The 22,732-nt window shown below is 36.8% G+C and overlaps 1 protein-coding gene across 3 annotated transcripts in view; it reads right to left on the minus strand.

Moving 5' to 3' along the window:
- Positions 1–809: 809 nt before the first annotated feature.
- Positions 810–22,732, minus strand: part of ACSL3 (acyl-CoA synthetase long chain family member 3) — a 63,615-nt gene continuing 41,692 nt past the window's right edge. For 2 of the 3 annotated variants that reach the window (XM_037016312.2, XM_037016313.2), the window contains exons 4-16: positions 18,414–18,591; positions 17,084–17,193; positions 16,098–16,236; positions 13,916–14,066; positions 12,541–12,664; positions 12,236–12,307; positions 10,807–10,946; positions 9,727–9,899; positions 8,041–8,115; positions 6,786–6,977; positions 3,430–3,544; positions 1,888–2,045; positions 810–1,538 (exon numbers count right to left, since the gene is read on the minus strand). In XM_037016312.2, the coding sequence (XP_036872207.1) occupies positions 1,381–1,538; positions 1,888–2,045; positions 3,430–3,544; positions 6,786–6,977; positions 8,041–8,115; positions 9,727–9,899; positions 10,807–10,946; positions 12,236–12,307; positions 12,541–12,664; positions 13,916–14,066; positions 16,098–16,236; positions 17,084–17,193; positions 18,414–18,591 (1,785 nt within the window). In that variant the 3' untranslated portion in view covers positions 810–1,380. Of the gene's footprint in view, positions 1,539–1,887; positions 2,046–3,429; positions 3,545–6,785; positions 6,978–8,040; positions 8,116–9,726; positions 9,900–10,806; positions 10,947–12,235; positions 12,308–12,540; positions 12,665–13,915; positions 14,067–16,097; positions 16,237–17,083; positions 17,194–18,413; positions 18,592–19,670; positions 19,732–22,732 lie in introns of all 3 variants that reach the window. The other variant, XM_037016314.2, reaches the window with a different exon arrangement.

Raw genomic sequence — 22,732 nt, forward strand, 5'->3', positions numbered from 1 at the left:
CAAGAAAATAACTAATGGTATGAAAAACATGGTAGCTAGGATTTCTCTTAAGTCCTGATTTGAACACACCTTAATTGGTGCGATATCACTCTTGATGATGCTCAGTTAGCAGACAAGCAGTACAGACGGAAACCTACTACATTACCTTACAAGCAATGCTTGAGAAGCCCAAGGAACTTCCACGCTGACAAAACCCTACAAATTAAACCGTATTACAGAATTAATTAAATTCTCATGTATCTCAGTAAGAATACTATTTTATCAGAAGTATTTTAATTTATTTCATTTTCTGGTGTAGAAAGGGTATGGCAGAAAGCAATGGTAGGGTGCTTTTTCAGTAAGCTACCAACAAACACTGACACACACACACACCCCCAGCGCAATCAAAAAAAGAAAGGATCCTAATTTTGAAATGAGATACACATTAAATACCTAGACTAAAAGTAGAGTAAGAAGACAGGATAATTTTCCATGATTAAGGTGCCACAGACTACTCAATATACATCCAGTCAATGAAATAAACAGTAACATTGCAGCCTTTTTTAAATTTTACTCTTTTTAAATTGCTTCCAATTCTAAAAGTCTGAATTATTTTCCTAGTTTCAACAATAGCTAACTGAAGATGGAATATTTTGATGGTATTAGAAACTAATTATCCCTGGTGCTATACTTGCTGTGTCGTCTTCTTTACTAGTAAGCCATAACCTCTTCTGCTATTTTGTTTCATGCAGCACCAATCAAACTTCACTTTTCCCTAATAAAAAATAAGTATATAAAGACGACGCTGTCAGACATGTATTCACAAGGTCTCAATTTCTTAAAACATAAGTATGCGTATATTTATTTCTCTCAGATGCATACAGGACAATAATTACACAGCAACAAATCTTTTTGTTCAACAATGATTTGAGTCATAAGCATTTGAAATTTACATAATTTCACATCTCTACCCTTGCATTTTTAAATACTGTAAGTAAAAAAGCCCCCCAAATAACCAATTCTCTTATTTCCTATTCATCCCTCTATACAGCCAAACTTTAAAAAGTTACAAACTGAACATTATACAGAACATACAAATCATGTTTAAAAACTTGAGGTTTTAAAATCACTGTTCCCCAATGTGATTCAGAAAACTCTTCATGCTGACAAGTGCAGTCCCAGGTGAAAAGTTGGAGGAGGGGAAGAAAGAAGAGACAGACACAAGTTTGCTGTCTTAATATTTTACTAATCCTGTCAGTTAAAAATGGTGATGTCATGAGAAATAACAGTTTAGGTTTAATAGGAGGAATAGAGTTTGCCTCACGGTTTGAGACATGCATTTCAAGTATTTTCCTATTTGATCTGAGCTCCCTGCAGCAAACTGATGCTGAAAGAGAGTAATCATTTTCTTCCATACATTCGCTCAATGTCCGCCTGGTAATGTGTTTTAAGCTCTTTGCGTTTCAGCTTGAAGGCATCTGTCACCAGACCAGTTTCAGGGGTCCATGGTTCAGGGCTCAAACGAATTTTAACTGGAATTTCAAACTTTTCCAGACTTGCTGAGGTGGTGGAGAAGAAAAATATAAATACAAAGGCATGAAAAATAAGCAGTTAAAATCCTTAGCAAAAAGTGTAAGTTCCCCATTCTTTGAGTACCCATCAAAATATACCAACAGCCATGAATCTCACTTCTAAGCAATCTATCCCTCAGAATACTAGTTAAAAAAAAAAAAAAGATATGTATGACAATTATAATAGCAAAAAACCTGTTTCAAAAATCTAATGATAGGAAAATATGATTGGTTTCTGTGCAGGAAATCCTAAGCCCTGTAATACAACAGGCTAAAAAGTAAGTTTAAGTACTCTCTTTCTCTCTCAGTTCTTAGAATCATTTTACATTCGACTCACCTGAAATAGCAGCTTCAGAAAGCACTTTAAGTACCTCATTTTCCATTTCACAACTGTTACACAGCTCCTCCCAAGTCCCTTTGAGTCCTTTCTTTTGAGCTAGTTCTGTTAGCTCTTTTTGATTTGGCACAACAAATCCAATGACATAAGAATGGTAACTGGAATATATAAAGGACAATTTAGCTAAGGAACTAAATGGCATACCATCTTAGCTGTAGCTACTGATTACACTGACATTTTAGTAATCTACTGTTTTAAAGAAAATTCACGAGGCTCACTTAGCAATGGCATACTTATTTCATGCAACAGATACTTTTACTCTCTGATTCATAATACATTCCAATGATCAGCAGAGGTCATTGCTAAATAAACTTAATCTGACATTTCATGATAAATTTCAACTATGCATAACTATTATGAATAGTACATGTACACATTTTTAAAAAGAAAATGGTTAAGTGCCAGAATATTCATCTTTAAAATATCAGTAACATCAACAGGTTTAACAAAATAAATGCAAAGATAAATTAGGAACTCTATCTAAATAAATCTGACAGCCAAAGTAATGTGTTCTGTTTTTTTCCTTTATCATGAGACTTCTGTTGGCAGAACTTCACGCTCGCTGAAGGCGGAGGCCTGGGACACAGCGGCAGCATCCAGAAGAGAAAGACATTCCAGCTAACATCACACAAGTAAAATACAGAACTTTAGCATCTCCGGGGAAAATACTGCAGATCCACTTATAAAACAGTATAGTAAGTCTTTAACTTAGGCTATGGTTCAATCTGTTTTTAAACCTGGTTCTTCTGATACCAGGTTTCATTTATTTGTAATTATGATTATGTCAGCCTGCTGCAATAAGGTTTCTAAGCTGGCCACAATCTATCTGGTCATTAACACTAGAGAATAATTACCACATTCAGTACTGTTTCAGAAAAATGTAGTCAGAGGGACAATCTGAAATTCCAACACAATTTTCCAGAACGTATTCCTGGGAATTTTAACTTTGAACTCTCCTTCTCAGCTACTTCCATATCATCATGGGCTACAGATGCTTTGTGTCACACCACAGCTCAACACACCTTAAGGGAGAAGCCCTCATCCTGGCTAGGGTCCCAAGCAAACTCAACTTAAGAGCAAGAGAGTAAGAATAAGCAGAGTCCTTCTTGCTGCCCCGAGCCCCAACTTCCTTCTCTGCTCCCCCTTCCTCTGGCCAGGTTCTGGGAAGCTTTCCTGTGCAGAGGAACAGGTAGCTAGGGGTACCAAGGCAGCAGGAGGAGGATTTTCTGTCTTCGTCTCCCTACACATAGGACCTGCAGTGAGGGGTGTCAAGTGGAGAGGAGGGACACAGACAGACGAGGACAGGAAGCATCACCAGGAAAGAATCAGCTACTGGCTGTATGAGAAGAGGCCGTTCCCAGAGACAACAGGCGGGGAGGAAGAGTTCTTGGTGTAATTTTATAAAGAAGACCCACGTGGAAGGAGACACCAATGGCACACCAAATGTTTTAAGTACAAATAACATGAATTCTACTTTCTTACCTGTTTGCATATGCACAAATGTTATCTATTAGTGAGAGATTCTTCAAAGCCGCTTCTACTTTCCCAAGAGAAACATACTCTCCTGCCTGTAGTTTTACAAGGTCTTTTTTACGATCTGTGCAAAACAAAAGCCAGGAGGGGGTCATGCTGGAGGAAAATATTAATACCTTTAATACATATACTGGCCAGTCCCTAAGTAATCTATCATTTAAGTTCATTATAATAGTTATGTTAAAATTAAAAGTACATTATAAAATTAGGCCCTAAATTTTTACTATTAAATATAAAAATTTAGGTTCAGAAATAATATTGTCAAAATGGGCATCCTGCATTCAGTGTAAGCCCTATTAATATACCAATGGCATTTCTCAATGAACTAAAGCAAATAATCCTAAAATTCATATGGAATCACAAAAGACTCCAAATAGCAACAAAGCTAGGGGTATTACGTCCCCTGACTTCAAGTATGATACTGGCACAACAGACCCACAGATCAATGGAATAGAAACCCATGTGTTTTTGTCAATTAATATATGATAAAGGAGCTATGATTATACAATAGGGAAAAGTCTCTTCAACAACTGTGTTGGGAAAATTGGACATCTACACACAAGAGAATGAAACTGGATTGAAGTCTAACCCCATACACAAAAGTAAACTCTAAATGTATTAAACACCTAAATGTAACACATGAAACCATAAAACTCTTAAGAAAACAAGCGAAAATCTCTCGAACATAAGCATGAGCAACTTTTCCTGGACACATCTCCTCAGGCAAGGGAAACAAAAGCAAAAATGAACTCATGGGACTACATCAAACTGAAAAGCTTCTGTACAGCAAAGGACACCATCAGAACAAAAAGGCATCCTACAGTATGGGAGAATATATCTGCCAACAATTTATCCAATAAGGGGTTAACACCCAAAATATATAAAGAACTCACACACTTCAACACCAAAAAAAATAACCCAATTTAAAAATGGGTGGAGGACCTGAACATTTTTCCAAAGAAGAAATACAGATGGCCAATAGGCACATGAAAAGATGCTCCACACATCCCTAATCATCAGGGAAATGCAAATCAAAACCACAGTGAGATACCACTTCACACCAGTCAGAATGGCCACTATTCAAAAGACAAATAACAAATGCTGGAGAGGAGGTAGAGAAATGGGAGCCCTCCCACAGTTTGTGGGAATGAAAATTGGTTCAGCCACTGTGGAAAGCAGTATGGAGGTTCCTTGGAAAATCAAAACTAGAAATCCCATACAACCCAGTGATTCCACTCCTAGGAATTTACCCAAAGAAAACAAAATCCGATTCAAAAAGATATATGCACCCCTATGTTTATAGCTGCATTATTTACAACAGCCAAAATATGGAAACAACCAAAGTGTCCATCCACAGATAAATGGATAAAGAAGATGTGTTACGTATACACAATGGAATATTATTCAGCCATAAAAAAGAACCCTGCCATTTGTGACAACATGGATGAACCTAGAGGGTATCGTGCTCAGTGAAATAAGCCAGTGTGAGAAAAACAAAAACCATATGATTTCACTTATTTGTTGAATATAAAAACAAAATGAAATGAACAAAACAGCAGTAGACTCAGACACTGAGAAGTAGCTGGTGGTCAACATGATGGAGAGGTTGGGGTGGGTGTGTGGGGTGGGTGAGGGAGATACTGGGGCTCAAAAATTCTCAATCATAATATAAGCTGGCCACAGGGATAGTAAGTAGTACAGCATGGAGAATATAACCAATGTTTCTGTAACATCTTTCTATGTTGACGGATAGTAACCACACTAGGGGGGGTGAGAATTTAATATGAGTAACTGCTGAACCGCTGTGGTACACCCAAACCAATTTAAGCTTGTATATCAATGACACTTCAATAAAAAAAAAGAACTTACTTGCCTAGACACATCCAACTAAGGGAGATCAGGTAATGTAGAAGTAGAGTAGCTATTACTTCTTCAAAACTTCGGATGGGGAAGACAAAAGGAAGATACAGTGCTGGTGGACAACTTACAATCTCCACCACATATTATTTAATATTTAACTGTGGGCTGTATAGACGAGCAATCTTCTAACACTGTTTATTCATAGTGTTCTCAAGTTCAGAATGGCTCATTTTCAAAGCAAGGCTTTGTAAGCTTAAGAACCAAGCAGATTTTTTCATTTAACTGTAAAATAAAAATTTATTCACTTCTTTATTGCATACTAGATAGCTAATAAACTCATGCAGTACTCTAAAAAAAATCAGCTTCTGATTAAGGGACCTCCTTTACGTATGTTCTGCTGGCAGGTTCCTCGTATACACTGACACCAGGGAGGTAAGTCAGAACATACACAATGCCATCTGAAAGCTCTCACTCTACCTGGAGAACAGCATGATGCAAAAACATGATGCAAAAAAAAAAAAAAACAACAACATGGTAGTACTAGGTGTTAATCTCCAACTTATGATCTGGAAAGAATTCCTGCCAGTGCGGCCTGAGCTAAGTCTTGAAGGAAAACTGAGCAGTAGCCAAGGGGAACATCACTAGCAAGGCACAGAGACATGTCAGCTGGGGCTGCAGCACAGCAGAGGAGGAAACAACCGGAGACAATGGAGGAGCGGTGAACTGGAGCCACGGAAATGAGGCACCCTCAAGTGAGCCTCTAGGAGCCACTGAGTGGTTTTCAGCAGGAAAGTGGACCAGTGAGATCAGCATTTAGTAATCACATGTTGACAGTGAGGGAGCATTTAAGAGAGGCAAGCCTGACAGCAGAGAGAAATTTCTCACAGTATATAGGGTGACAAAGGTGCAGGCCAGGCCTATAATCACGTAAGAGGGACACAGAGAGAGAGAGAGAGAACGATCTTGAGGTGTATTTCATGGGTTAGATAGGGGGAGGTGACTAACGACTCTCTCATCTCCCCTTGGGTTTCTAGTTAGGGTGTGTAGGAGAGAAACACTATAAAATGAGAAAAAAACCTAAAGGAGAAGAAGGCAGGGAAGTTACTTTTCACCCCAGAGGTCGGAGGACTCAAGCTGCCAGGCCTTCCTTAGTTCTCATAGGTAAGGCAAGGACAGGATTAGGACAAAGCCCTGTCTAGTAACTTCTAGACATCAAAGAATTCACAACAATGAACATTACTTACATTAAGAATCTGACTCTTCAAGGGCTACATAACAGTAATTAAAAATACCACTGCTATCTATTTTGAGGCTTCGTAATATGGTAAGCTTTTAAAGATACATTCTTATATTATTAAATAACTTCTCTAAACACATAGTTACCTCTTTAGTAAAGCTATTTCACAAACATGCATTTTCAAAAAAAAAAAAAAGAGATGGCTTACCAATAATCTTTAAACAACCATCAGGGTCAAATTCTCCGATATCTCCAGTACAGAGCCACCTCTGTCCATTCTGATCTTCAAAGAAATCAGCTTTTGTTTTTGCTTCATTTTTGTAGTATCCCATTGTCACATTTTGGCCACCAATAAGAATTTCACCCCTGGGGTGTGGTTTATCAGTATTAAAGTATCCACCTAATAAACCCAGAATTGAGTTAGAGTTAATTCAATATTTTTATCCCTATATGCATCATGTAAAAATTTGAAACTTAGTTTCTAAATAAGGGCATCTGATTTTTAATCCAATTAGTTTCCCAAAGAATGTACGGCAGATACCATAACTGAGCAAAATTCACCTATATAAACTAGGTGCAAAAGTTCAGTTGATTATAACCACAAGCACTTATGCTTTTAAACTACTAGTTCAAGAGAAGCAATTACACTAAAAAAATTCAACATCTAGTGTATAAAAATAATTACATATACTACACAGGTAAACTCCTTTAAGGATTCTGTAGAGATTCTTAAATACCACACTAATAAAGTGATAAAATGATTGAAGCATGTACTTAGTAGATCTCTGTATAATATCACATTAGAAGATTTATGTCTTACAGAAAACTTCAAAATAAATCCAAATTTAAATTGATTGAACATTTTCACTAATTCTACTAAGAGATAGCTGAAGAATGATAACCAAGCCTACATCCAAACAAATCATAGCTAACTCACCCATGTTAACAGATCAAATGGTATTTTTAAAAAGTGATTAGTATCTAAATGGCATAAGCAACTTATTTTTATGGAATTAATATTAAAATTTTCCTTCTGATAATTCTGGACTGAAGCACTCAGGGAAAAGAAAGAAAACAAAAAGTAACATGTAAAATTCTTCAGTTTCACAGAACAAATCTTATGATTTGCTTCTACAAAATAAAGTTATGATCATTCCTAATTTATTGGCATTACTCATTTCACTTAGCACATTCCTCAAGCTTCTGACATAGTTTTTATTTGCATTTACATAATAAAATAACAAGCCAAATAAAAATGATTCTTTAGAATCATCTTTGCAACAACAAAATAAATGCATTCATATAGTTCTAGATAAAATATTTCTATTATAAAGGACAAAAATGAGCACTCGTGGGTGGATTTCATATTCTAAAATAAGGAAGGAAATGAAGCACAATTCTAATTTTAAATTAAGTTTAACATTATACAAAATAATGCTCTATTGGTTAAAATCCATCATTACCTTCCTCCCAGTTCTTTAATTTGATTTCACAGCAAACTAATGGTGCTCCCACCCTGCCAGTGTTGTAGTCCCACACTAAGATACAAATGAAAAAAGTATTTGATTATAATAGTTAATAAATTGCTTTACTTCTCTAAATTACCAAAAATTATGATTTATCCCAAAGCTTAGATATATCCCCAGAGAATCCTGAAAGGCAGCAAGTCACAAACTGGTGAACCACAAGTTGCGTGGCCCACACTGAGGTATTTTTTTGTCTTTTTGTGTGTGTTATTTTTTACCCTGAATTGGTTACTGACATTTAAAAATCAAGACTTAAGTGTGGAATCTCCAGAAACAAGGCCCCAATTTCCAGCACAGCAACAAGTCTAGTTCCCAACAGATGGGGAATGCCTGCTCCTGTTGCTCCAGATTCCTGACCCATCACATTTTATCTCAGGGCTCCTACTTCACTTACTTGCCTAGGTGGCTACACCTGGTTCATGAGTTTGTGCCCTTACCGTGAAGGATGATAGAGCACAATGGCTTACACTTATTCCACTTCCTTATTCAAGCAGACAGCTTTGCAGTACATAAACCCCTCCAATCCTCTCCCATGTATCACTATTTCAAAATGAGAGCTCTGAAGCCTTCCTCACATAAGCTTGTATTTCACACCCTATTTAAACATACAATTAAGACTCTGGAGACCAGGCTGGAGATTAAGACTGTTAACGTTTGAGGATCTGGGGGAAAAAACCACCACTATAATGAATTATTGCTGCACTATGTTTCCTCTTCAAAGATCATTCAAATATCAGAAATAAAGGCTGATACTTAATACTTTATGGACTGTTTTACTTACATCAGAAACTGTAACTGATTAATCACACAGTCAATGTGAATCTTAAAAACAGAAGATATTAAGGATCCTCAAAGAAAGGAACCACATATACATGTATTTAAAACTGCTCATTTCCTGCAAAACAAGACTTAGAAGTGGCTTCCAAGAATATACAGAATGTAGAAATTATAACTGAAAATATAGAAAAAATGCAAGATAAAGCTGGCATGAGAATGGTACACAGAAGCACTCAAGTTAAATAGGGTAAAATTACAAAGTAGAAACAGCTTTTTCTAGTACTGGAAAGCAAAGTAACTTTCTTCCATAAAAGGAACACATGAAGCACTCTGGGATTCACCTGTAACCACGTGGTAGTGGATCACCTCCTCACCCATGTCACCATGATAAACTGGAAATTATATTCTCTAGCCCTGAATCTAGTTTCTCAATCACTTACAAAAAATCCCCATAAACATTTCTGAATTTTAGCCTTAATACACTTACCTAAACAATTAGACAACACACCTACATTTTTCTACATAAAAGAGATTTAGTAACTGATACAATAAATGCATAAAATACAGCTAATGCTTATGCTAAAATTCCTTTCCCAGAATGCTAAGTAGTTTTTTATACATCACAGTTTAATATAAAAAACTCTTGTAGGTGAATTATTGACTATTACATGTGTCTATACATTCTAAGAAACTATATCAATAATCACAATTACTGAATTTACCATCATTCTGCTACACAAATACCTTAACCACTCCTCTCCTATATACCTGCTGACAACAGCCCATAACAATGCCTGGAGATGCACCCCAGCCCCTGGAGGACCCTGCTCTGTGGACAAGACTGACCTTCTGTAATGGTTCCAGCCCCAGCAGATTCAGTGAGTCCATATCCCTGACCAACAGGACAGCAAAAACAGATATTCATGAATCGCTGTGTGGCTGCAGAAAGTGGAGCACCTCCACACAACAGTAGCCGAATATTTCCACCCAGCAAGCTTCGAACTTTCCGGAAAATATAGCTAAAAAAATGTAATCAAAGAATAGCAAGATTTTAAAGTTGAATGGTATTTTCCAAATCATTAGACTATGGGATTTTGAGATTAATGACTTATCCAAGCTATATGGCCAATCCAAGTCTCTTGACCCATTACTTAAATGTTAATTTTTAGAAGTTCAACTAAGTGAAGAATATAGGATTTTCTCTTAAGAACTTTTAAAGCAATATTTTAATTTAAAATTGTCAGGTTTAATTTTGGATAGTAATGGAAAACCCTTGCTTATGGCCAGAGAAATCAGTTTTATATCATTATACAATACACATTAACACCAAATAATTCTATTACATCTTTATTAAAATTAAGTATTAAAGGCAAGTTAGTTTTTTGCTTTACCTTATTTCATATACATATTTGTACCTTAACATTAAATTTTAAATTAAATTTAAAATATAAAACTATATTAATATTCCTGTGAATTGTTTTGTATGTCACAATTTTCTAATTTCTAATTTTGTTTTCTAATTTCTGAGCTATTTTATATTTAAATCTAAACTTACTCTAGCACTACTGAAAAAAACATAAAATGATGAATAACATCATTTATAACACTTTCAACACAAAATATATATTTGGTTGCCATTTTATGTTAATATTGAAATAAATTTAAAAAGCAAAGAAAAACTATTTCTCAAAAAAAATTAAAATCACAAGTGTCCACAGAAAATATACACACTATTACAGTAAAACTGTAAGTGAAAAATTTTTGAAATAACATTGCAATCTTTTCTAATTGCTCATATTCACACCAGATGACTTTGGTAAAGGTCCCTTTGAGTTTTTAAAATAAATTTACCTCTTATAACTATCTCAAGTAACTGGGCTAGTAATGTGAACAAAAATGATTAAATGATCAAGAGCCTTTACTTACCTGTCACAGAGTGGAGTACTATGCCCTTTTGAAATCTGTTCCATTTTGTAATTATAGGCCAAAATAAACAGATTGCGTTGAAAACTACTCATTTCATTTACTTTATTCATGACATTTTTGTAGATCCGATCCATGATTTCCTAGATGTACAGAAATGAGTTAATAGCATCAATAAGACTATCAGTTACCTTACATACTAAAATCTTAACATCAGATTAATATTTCTATCAACACTGAGGTATTTTAGGACAAATTCTATCAGCAACAAATTTTTAAAGAAGAGCCACAATTACTTTAAAAATGAGCCTTCTGTATAAATAATTTTAATAGCAGAAATAGAGGGAAGAAGGAAAGAGAGGAGGGAGGAAGGGAGGAAAGGAAGGCCTTAGGGCAGTAATACACCATTGTTGATTCTTTTTATTATTTTGCTTATCTTGTTTTTTTTTAAATAAAACCTAAACTCACTAAATAAATGAACAATCATATAAAATGGTTTTTAAGATTCTCATAACTTTATCTTATAAAGATATAGAATACCATATTCTTTGCTGACAAAAAGACTGTGGCATGGTTTGGGTTAACTGTCTTTCAATTGCTGTACCCAGGAAATTTTCCTTATGTGCACTACATTTCACTTGCTAGGCCTATTACTCTGAAGTACACTTGACATAGTTTTTTCTCTACAACTGTAAGTGATATTTAATTTTTATATGAACTAAAAACTTTAAGCAAGAACTACTAAGGGAACTATATACCTACAGAAACTCCAAACCTATTGGTCATTTATATTTGACTTTGGAATAACTGTAACTTCGCTTGGATGTGAGCACTCAGGTATCTGGTAATACTTCCCAACACTTCCAAATAAAATCAGAAAGCCATACAGAACTTACTTTAAGGAGACAGAAAAATCATTGCTGTCCCATTTCTATGGATTCTACCTCCCCCTACCTATTATTATATTAGGATGCTAAGCACCTCTCAGGGAATTCAAAGTTGCACCCACTTCTGTGTCACTCTTTTTGGTGTCCATGCCCGCCTTTCCCTGAGGACTCAGGAGCTAATTACAGGAACCTGCTTAGAGAGGAGAAGTTGGTAATACAGAACCTTCCCTTCTATCTCCTGCTGGGCTTTCAGGTTCCTACTAATAACGGATAACACGAAAATGATTTAAACAAGAAGCTACTAAGGGCAAGGGGCTGATAATCACATGGAAGCTAAAACTACGTTGAGTGTTCAGTAAATAACAAAAGAAAACTAAATAAGACTGAATAAATCCTGTAGAACTTAAAGAAAATATAGACAATCAATAAGGAATAAATCCTACATGAACTACCTTACCAACAATCTCTCTTCCACCAGCATCTATGTTCTGTTCTGCAGCACACAATACTACTTTAGTTCTCAATATTAACTGTCAAATTCTTACCGGAACAGCTGCCATCAGTGTTGGCTTCAACATCGATGTGTCTCCTTTGCTTCCTTTTTTAATTTTTGAAGACTAGAGAGAGAAAAGTGATCCTTATTTTTAAAATTCAGTGGCATTCTTATACCAAAAAGCATTATTATAAATTCATCACTTTAACTTACTCATAATCTAAAAAGCACTTAAAAGGCAAATGCTTATTTTAAAATGATTAACTGTCATCCTTATATTAGCATGCTGACAGAAAAAAATGTGTTGAAAATACTGATAATATTTTTAGCATCTCAACTCATAGATATTTAATTTACCTGGTCTGATAAAGTCTGTGGTGAAGAGTAGCCAATGCGGCATCCGTGAGAAAGACAGACAAGCTCAGCACTTAATTCTAAAACATGGGCTAGAGGCAAATATCCAATGTACACATCTTCCTCTCTAGAGAAAAGAGCGATAAGAACTGTCAGGTCAGGTGCAATCTCTCCTGAGAGGGACTGCAATGGAGAAAGCTTGAGAAGGCCCGTGGAGGGCCCTCGGGGCATCGACTTGGGCTGGGGAGATGGGGGACAAGGGGGACTGTGTGAGTGTGTGAGTGTGAGTGTGAGTGTGAGTGTGTGTGTGTGTGTGTGTGTGTGTGTGTGTGTGTGTGTGAAGGACAGCTCAACCTGACCCTGAGAAGGGAGGAAGCCACTCTGAGGAAGTGGCCGTTCCCAGTCCCACTTGACAACACTCATGTGATTGCTGAAACAGAAGAAATAAGGGTTTTTCTGAAGGACAGAAGAAACCATCCAAGGATGAAATGGACTTTAAAGCTGGTGGGCTAGCAAAGACAAGAATTCAAACAGAATCCACAACTGTGCACCAGGAATTTTACAGAAGACATTCCTATTCTGAGAGTTACATTAAGTTATAAATGATAAATCATAACATACGTAAGAACATGTTTGTGTATGCAAATGTATTTATTTCAAGAACTAACTCTAGCCCCAAAATATGAAGGGCAACTTTGGCAGACCCAGAACAAAACTGTTTCTTGTTCTATGAAAGAAACACATATGAAAAGGAAACTCTCTCCATCCCCAAATTCAACTCCACGACAACCTAGAGTGCAGAGGAGAGGAGGGAGGGTATTTCTGGGCATAAGGGTATCAAACACATCCAAGGACGGCTCCAGATCAGCCATCAGCACGCTGATCCATCTCCGGGAGGCGTCCTGCACCATCCCTCACACTCCCACCGGTTTCCTGTCAGCCTCTCCACACTCCAGTACACCCAGCCTTCCCCGGCTAATACTGGAATTTGTCTTGAAAAGAAAAATCAGAGACTGAATATAGGAGCTCAATAAATATTTATTGGACATATTAAGATATTTGTTCACCTGAATATCACATACTTAGGTATAAAAATGACTTACAGTGGCAACACCGACTAAAATAAATTAAGGGATTTAAGTCAGTTAAAATTTGCACTTCTAAAACAAAAAAAAAAATTATATTATCATTAAAACTATATTTTAAACCTAATGACGAATTATATTTTAGTTTAATGTCTTTTTTTGGGGAAGGAAATGCCTACTGTAAACAGACTCTTGATGAACTAATTCAATCTTATACTACAAAATGGCACAAATGCTAATATAACAACCAATAAAAACACTGGGCTACCCCATACTTATATACTATGACATACCCCAGTCCTGGAATCCTTTCCGCCATCCCAGTTATACCAGCAATAAGGTTACTGTGGGAGATCATGACCCCCTTTGGAATTCCTGTGGATCCACTTGTATACATGATCACTGCAATATCTAGTGGCAAAGGTTTGCTATGAGGTTTGTTTTCTGTATTGGAGAAAAAAACACACACTTCTCAGAAAGTCACAGCACCCATTTTTTTCATTAATCATTTATTTGTTATCAATTATTAACTGTATTCATAGAGGTCAACAAAACAGATCAACTCCCTGCACATAAGGGTCATAATACTACTGAGATACCCAAGTATATAAATATATATTGTAATAAGAGCTATGAGAAAAAATAAAGCAAGACAAGATGAGAAGATGATAGAAGGTGTTTAGATGGAAAAGTAATGAAAGGCCTTTCTGTGGAGTTGACCTGAATAGAGGAAGGGAGCCATGAAAATCCTGTAACTGGAAGATTGTTTCAGGCAGAAAATAAGCATGTGTAAAGGCCTTGAGGTCGCAATGTGCTTGGCATATATAATATATAAAGGTGTAGTGGGGATGGAGCAAGCAAAGAAGAAAAAGTACAGGAAATGTAGGTGAGGTAGCAGCCAAGACCACACCATGCAGAGTCTTAAAGGCCATGCTAAGGACTCTAGGATGGAAAGAATGTTTTGAACAGGAGCTTGTCATCCCGACAAATATCACTTTGACTGCTGTATGGCTACCTAACTTAAGAATGGGAAGAAAGGAGATAGGGAGCAAAAAAGGCTATTCCAGCAATTAACTGAAAAAAAGAGTGACTGGACTAGGATACCTAGACGTTTGCTAATCAATGTGCCAGCCTCACAGTGGCAAAGTTAACTTTGCAACACTTGGAATCCAGGTTAAAAGACAATTCACCACTTGCACAAGCCTCTGGATAGCAGCTAACGTCTAAAGAGGCAATGCAGGGGAAAGTCAAAGACAAGTGGGTCATGGATGGCACTGTTAATCAGCCTGAATCAATTTCAGAACTACCCTATATGTGGACTTCTTAAATTGGGGATGGGGGTGAATTTTAAACATGTTCCCAAGAGAACCTTCTCTCCTGCCTGCCCAGATATATATTTCATGACAACCATTATCATTCAAACCCTTACTTCCTAATCTGCCATTCACTCCTTCATCGCATGGCACAATTGCCCCCCACCACCACTTCTTAGAACCTGCTCTAAGGTCATACTAAGTCTGATGGTCCTTTTGCAATCCCTGTGTCATCTGACTCCTCAGTGAAGATAGTTCTGCCTCACCAAGAAGCTCTTTCACTTGGCTTCCATGAACCACACACTGTATGGTTTCTTTCTCCCTCTGACCAATCTTGGGTGGCCTCTGAAAGCACCATTCTTTATGTGTGACCTCACCTACCCTCATGGCTGTAGTTAAAACCTAACTACTTCTAGCTACTAACTCAACTCCAAACTTAACTCCAGAGTACTAGACTTGTATATATGCCACTCTACCACTAGACAGCCACACTTGCATGTCCCACGAGCATGCCCAGTTAACCTCAGCAGAGTCCCATTCCCACCCCTGAGCTGCATGAACGCTCACATCTAATTAATTACTAGTTTTCAGCTATAAAGGAAATACTCTCAGCATCCTCCCAGCTTCTGTGATATCCCTCAACACCTGTATACTCTCCAACATTTCCTGACACTTACTCAAGAATGGAACTCCCACAGTCCCCACGCCTAGGAGTGCTAGCTGGAGATAAACAGATGTCCCCTCTGGAAAAGGTACAGTTGGAACAGGGGGTAAAAGGAGGGATCTAGATTCAGCCATGGTAGCTATCTATCAGTGTTCAGAGATAATTCATATAGGACAAGTTTACTACCATTATTTACAAAACTAACTTCAAACTATCCAAAACTATCAGAAGAAGGAACCAAGAGAACTGTATAATGTAAAAGATATTTTAAATTATTTTCAAATAAATATCATTTCTAGAATATTAAGTAATGTTTGTATTTTTTCATAAACCCTTAAAGGCCAGATGAAAGTTTACCTGAATGACCTTACTTCCCAAAGCAATGGCCCAGTAAATTGATTTGTCACTTGATCTAACTTTAGGTAAAACACAGGGAACAGTTCTAGAGAACACAGTAACTGAAGAATGTACATAAGCAATCAGGAAGCTGTGACATACCCGTGCTTGCCTTGGCTCCCAGGGCCTGCACTGCGGCCATGGTGTGCACAATGACACCCTTGGGGAATTCGGACCAGGTTGGTGGCTTACCATCGACAGTGACAATGTGCCGCAGCCGTGGCACTAAAGAAACTATATCCTAGAAAAACACAAGCATTCCTATGTACTTCATAATTCATCATAAAACAGCTTAGCAAAGTCCAGGACACAAGAAAAGTGGTTTACTGTATTCAGCAAATTATTGAAGTAATTTCTCACCTCAAAAGGAGCAAGGATAAGGTGGGGCACTGATAAGAAAACCACTTTTTTCAGATGGAGAAATACTGGTCTAAAATTTAAATTACTATTTTATAACATTAGATTTACTTTGTGTACTCTTTTTTTGGCAAAATCCTTACCAACAATGGTATTTCCTTACAAAATGGGCATGTAAACAGGCGGTCTGAACTACAGAGTAGCCAGAAGTCCCTCGTGTTTTCAAGTGGCTAATAAAGATAAGGGAGAGTGGAGGGAATTCACTTACAAAGTCATATATAAAACAGAAGACCAATGTTATTGTTTTCACAGGGAGTTATCTAGAGAGCAAAGAAACTCCTTTTTCCTATTGTTTTGGTCTTTTTCCCTTAAAAAAAAATTCTGAATACTCATGACTCAAGGCTTCAGAAATGAAATAAATGAGCTCCTAGCTTAAAAATAATCCTTCAGCATTGCACATACATGAAAAACAGACTAGAAAATAGATGAGCACAGTAAAGAAGTTATAATCCCTTCATCTTAGACATGGGCATATAACAATTAATTTGTAACTCTCTGCACTACTTACACATAAATTTTATGAAATCCATTTTCTTTTCTAAAGGAAAGGAATAAAATATGATATTACAAAAAGTTCACAAAGATATTAAGGACTTTGAAGATACTAAGGGAACTAAGCAGCAATAACAGAACCCATGACACTGAAATTTGTGAAGTACAGACAGTCTCACCTTTAACTTTGTTTGCAAGAGTTCTTTGCTAGTTATGATGCTGGTCACCTCTGTTTCATTTAATCCATGAACAATAGCTGGACCTCCTAGAGTGGCATACAACGTAACAACTACAGGGAAAAGAAGGGCAAGTCAAATATTTTCAACAGTTCATGGAAGTATTAAATGTAAGTAAAACCTCTGAAAGTGGACATGAATCAAAATGGAGCACACTGAACCCTAAATTGTTGGATCCTAGTTTGTGATCTAACTGTGCTATTCTTCTAAATATTAATATCCTAGCTAACATAATGCTACCCATCCTTCCCTCATTTACCTCAAGATTTCCAAAATTCTAAAACAAACATTTTTAAATGTTATTTTGTTTCACCTACAGATGTTACTCTGGGAGCCACAATGGAAGGAATTATACCTGACTTTAAAAATGTCAAAGTCTTAATTGTTAACTACCTAGCACTAAAATATGAAAAAGGACATATACCAGTAAGATAACATACTGAATGTCAGTTTTAAGGTATTATATGTCAAGAAAATAACATGAACAAGGAGCAGAAAAATACAAAAATCTAAAGAAAAACATTCATGGAATGTTGGAATTTAATAATTATTATGGGTTTTTATATGCTTCCTGCCTAACTCAAAAAAGACTTAAAATGACTTTTTTATATAATTATTTTAAAGCTTCTCAATACTGTAAACCCAAACCTGTGGGAACAAAGAAACATCACTTTAAAAAAAAAGCAGTGGAGACATTTACAGCAAGAAATCTGGTAAAATTATCTTACCTGTTTCATCTGAAGGATAAGATAATATAGAAACTTAACATCACATTTTGGCACCAAGATCTCTGAACAAATCTTTCAGGACTACCTCATGGACTGAGGCATCATGATTACCACTCAAATAATTACAAAATAAAATTCTTCTATCATTTAACCTAGCACCTAGGCTCGGGTATTAGAGGTTTTCAAAGGTCAACTATCGCTACTGATAGAAGTGTCCTAACAAAATGACACTAACTTGAGAAGAGAATTCCTCAAAGATAATAGCAGACCTATTAGGTGTAGGTCTAGTTCCTCAGACCCAGAAAGTTGCCTATTAACAGGCTCAAGGCTCCCTTACTACACTGACTGCAAAATTTGTCCTACAATTGGTTCCTTTCCTAAGTAGACCAATAATTCTAAATCTTAACAGTTCTGCACTGACTAGATGCCAAGATGAAAATTAACATCAAAAATTTAATCTCTTGAGAATGAGATTTATAAAAGTTATTACCATCCCTCCCATGATTATGTTAAATCCTTTCTTCCAGAAGACAAGAAATACATACGCTGAAAATTATACATGAAGCATGCCTGTGCAGCAATCATCCACTCAGCCCTGGTTTCACAGAAGATGGCAATGTTGGTCTTTGGCTTCTGGCCCAAGATCTGTAAGCCACTCCCAAAATGAAAGGCTCTAACAAAGACATCTTCATAGGAGAGCCAATTATAGTGTCCAAGAATAACCTAATACAACAGAATATATACAAATAGCTTTTAATATAACCAAAACATTAATTTCTAGAAAAAAAGCCAAGATGTGTTCTGAATTTTATGACAAACCAGAATGTTTGCATGTAATTAAATTTTTTACAAAAAGCTAGAAAGCGAGTTACAAGTTTAAAATGTTTTCAAAATTAGCTATTTTGTGGTATCTTCTATGACCAAATCTATGCTCCATCTTTTATAATGGGGGGGAGATGTTTTTTGTTTTAAAAATATTTTCAAGTCTGACAGGATCTTTAAAGGTGAACACCTCAGGGTCATATACTAAATTCATTATAGAGTTCACTTACTTAAATACTAGTTTAAGTGCTAGTTTAATACCGGGCCTAGTTTAATACTGGGCCTAATATCAAGTACTACTGATACAAATCTTACTTTCCCTCTACTCATGAATTCCTGAATTTCAGAATAAGATGGTATGATTCAAAAACAGAAAGTAGCCAGACACAAGCCAAAAGAAGTATTTATGGCTCTTTAGTTTGAACTGCTGTACCTACCTCTGAATAAGAAAAGTAAACAAGTCTCTATTTACTTAATCAGGTGGGGACTAGTTCTATTTTCATCAAAGTTCCACTATTGAAGCCTTAAATGCCCACTGGCACTGCTGAGCTTTCAGCATTTTATTTGTGCTCAGCAAAAGTCCAGGTGACATCAAATCTATATTAGAAATAATCACCTTTTAGAGCTGATTAACTAATTCTTGTATTTAGGAATTTTCTCCAACTTAGATCAGATCACAGATTACCAAATACACACAGAATGGATAAAAAGCTCTTCTTGCTGCAAAAATATATGGGTAGTTCCCAAACGTACTGTGGCATTAATATATATCTCTCACTTTAAAAACATCTAACCATATGCATTTTTTTCAAAAATGCCTACATTCAAGAGATTTCTAGAAATAAGAGGTTGAAGATGAAAATGTGAAAAGGATAAATACTGCCCTCTAGTGTCCTATACCAGATGGACTTAGATAAATTCTTTGATTGCTAAGGCAACTGCCTTTAAAATATTTAAGTTTAGTGGTCCCAAACTCTCACCTTGCTCTGCACCCCCACGAAATGCTCAGCACGGGGAGCTCCAATGACTTCAAAAGGAGCTCTGTGGGGGTGAGAAGACAGATGAGAATTTGGCCAAAATGTGCAGGAACTGGATTACAATTATCAAAGAATTTTATACTGCAAAGTAAGCATGAGCTACCTACCTCCTAGATTCTAGAATCGAAATGACAAGCCTTGTAAGTTTCAGAGACCTTACATGTTCTGGAAAGGCATTAGATATATAATCCAAATATGTAAACACCTATTATGGTGCTACCTTGTGGCAAAGAATGAGTTTCAAGTGTACCCAAATGTGAATTTCACTTAACTGTTTAAAAGCCTCTCAATCTTCTAGTAGTGATCTTCTCCACAGACTGCATTTAAAGGACGCTATCCACCCCATAATTTTACCTGCCTTTTGCTGGGAAAAAAAATCTAATCTTAACTTTGTCCCTATGGTTAGCTCAACCTGAGATTAAGCTCATTTATTTATTCCCTGTCCATACTTTTGAACACTGCTGAGAAACGCCCAACCTTGTGAAATGCAGGATCACAGATCTCACCACCTAGCTAGCAATCCTATTACCCTCCCTGGTATATGCATTTCCTTATCCTCTGAAAAGGCTATTTGAAACCTTTACTCACTAATCTTCCACCTTATTCCCTCCTTCACTTCCAGGCAATGGGATGGTCTCACACTTCACCAAGAGGTTAGAAATTAAACTTCCTTATCTTCCTTCCAGCAGGTTTAATCACCTAAACACATCTTAACCCATACTCTTTGCAGTCCCTCATGCTATCCAAAGGCTGCAGCGTCCCTGACATTTGTCACCAACACACAAGGACCCTGCCCTGTGGCACAAGTTTACATCTCCAATCCTAATCACCTCTATGTGGACAACCAACTTAATTTTTTTACTTGATTATTCAACTAAGATGTCTGAAAGTCATTTTCCCAATCCAGCCATTTCCTTCCATCTGCAGTCATTCTAGTCCAGCTCTCCCTGCACAAATGAATACTGACTCACCACCTTGCTTCCACTCTTATTCCCCTACCACCCATCCTCCATAAAGTCATTGAAAGGTTTTGAAAAATATAAATCTGCTTACTCTTCTGCACCATTTTCCTTCTCCAGTAGGAATGGAGTCCAAAAGCCTTACCCTGGTGTACACAGCCCTAAGGGACCCAGACATTGTCAGTGTCTCTATGTTTGACCCTTTTTCTGATTCACTTCCTATATATACAACTTGGCCCTTTTCTGTCTTCAAACAGGCTGGGCCAACACAACTACTAGGATGCAGCCACAGGCACAACTAGGGGATGCACTAACTCTCAGGGTCTGGAGGCCTTCTGAAGCCTGGCACCTCATGAGCCTCCCCCATCTGGGCTCCTTTCTCTTCTTAAAGCCACCGCTCTAGCCTGTCCCACCACCCAGAAAGTTCATTACCCAAATCTTCACAAAGTTGGCTCCTCGTTGTTCAGACCTCTACTTAGCCGTAACGTACTCAGAAAGGCTATCCCTGATCTCCCATCAGCTTTATTTCTTCATAATAGTTATTAAATCTGCTTTTGATTTGTTGTCTCTCTTCTTCCCAAACAAGATCCATGAGAGTAATCTGTGTGTCTTGCTCACTATCGTCTCCCTTGTGCCAGAACAGTACCTTGCACACAGTAAGCATTCAACTATTATTTGCTGAATTTGTGGAGTGAATGGCGCAATTAAATACAGCTTCAATTCTCTCTGGTCCTTGAGGGGGTCCCTTCTGAACTCTCTTTCTTCTAGCAGCCTCATTTTTTAAAACGATTGTTTTAAAAAAAATCTATATCCATCTGATCGTTTAGTTCCCATAGCGACTTTTGTTCTGATCACCATTCAACACAAACATCCTTTGCCTACCACCTCTTAAATATTCTTAACAGCGACCTATGAGACATAAATATCTTCAGTTTTCCTGCTGGAAACAGGAAAATGCATGGCTATGTGAACGACCACAGCAGAGTGTTTCAGCAGTTTCCTCATTTGTAAACTTAGGGGTAGGGTTACAGTGATCCTCACGGCCACCTTCCTTTTTTTTTCTTTTTTTAATATAGTTGCTACCAGGTGTACAACATGTGATTCAACAATTTTATACATTAACTGCTCACAGTAAGTGTAGTTACCATCTGCTCAACATACAAAAAATTAAGTATAATTGGCCATATTTCCTATGCTGTACTTTCATCCCTGTACTAATTTATTTTGTAGTTTTAAATTTGAACCCTTTTATCCCCTTCACCTATTTCAACCACCCCCCTCCCTCCTTTCTCTATGGCAACCGCCAGTCTGTCTTCTGTCTTTATGAGTCTGTTTTTTCGTTTGTTTTTTAGATTCCAAATATAAGTGATATCATATGGTACTGCCTTTCTCTGTATGAGTTACTTCACTTAGCATGACACCCTCTAGGTCTATCCATGTCACAAATGGCAAGATTTCATTATTGTGGCTGAGTAATATTCCATCATATATAATGTGGCACAACTTCTTTATCCATTCATCTATCAATGAACACTTAGGTTGCTTCCATATCTAGGCTATTGTAAATAATGCTACAATAAACACAGTAGTGCATGTCTTTTCAAACTGATGATTTTCTTTTCAGAAAAATTCCCAGAAGTGGAATTGCTGGGTCTTAGGGTATTTCTATTTTTTACTCTTTTGAGAAACCCCCATACTGCCATACTGCTTTCCAAAGTGACTGCACCAACTTAAATTCCTACCAATAAGTAAGTAGTATATAAGGGTTCCTTTTCCTCTACATCCTTACCAATGCCTTTTTTTTTTTTGATACTAGCCATTCTGACGTGAGCTGATATCTTAGTGCAGTTTGATTTGCATTTCCTTGATGATTAGTGATATGGAGCATCTTTTCATGTGTCTTTGGGCATCTGTGTATCTTCTTTGGAAAAGTATCTTTAGGTCACCTGCCCATTTTTTTTACCAGGTGATTTGTTTTTTGGTGCCTAGTTCTCACTTCTTTGGATATGTACTTTAGGTATTGGCCGCTTATCAGATATATTGTTT

This window comes from Manis javanica, chromosome 12 (assembly GCF_040802235.1).
Source record: "Manis javanica isolate MJ-LG chromosome 12, MJ_LKY, whole genome shotgun sequence".
Lineage (NCBI taxonomy): Eukaryota > Metazoa > Chordata > Mammalia > Pholidota > Manidae > Manis > Manis javanica.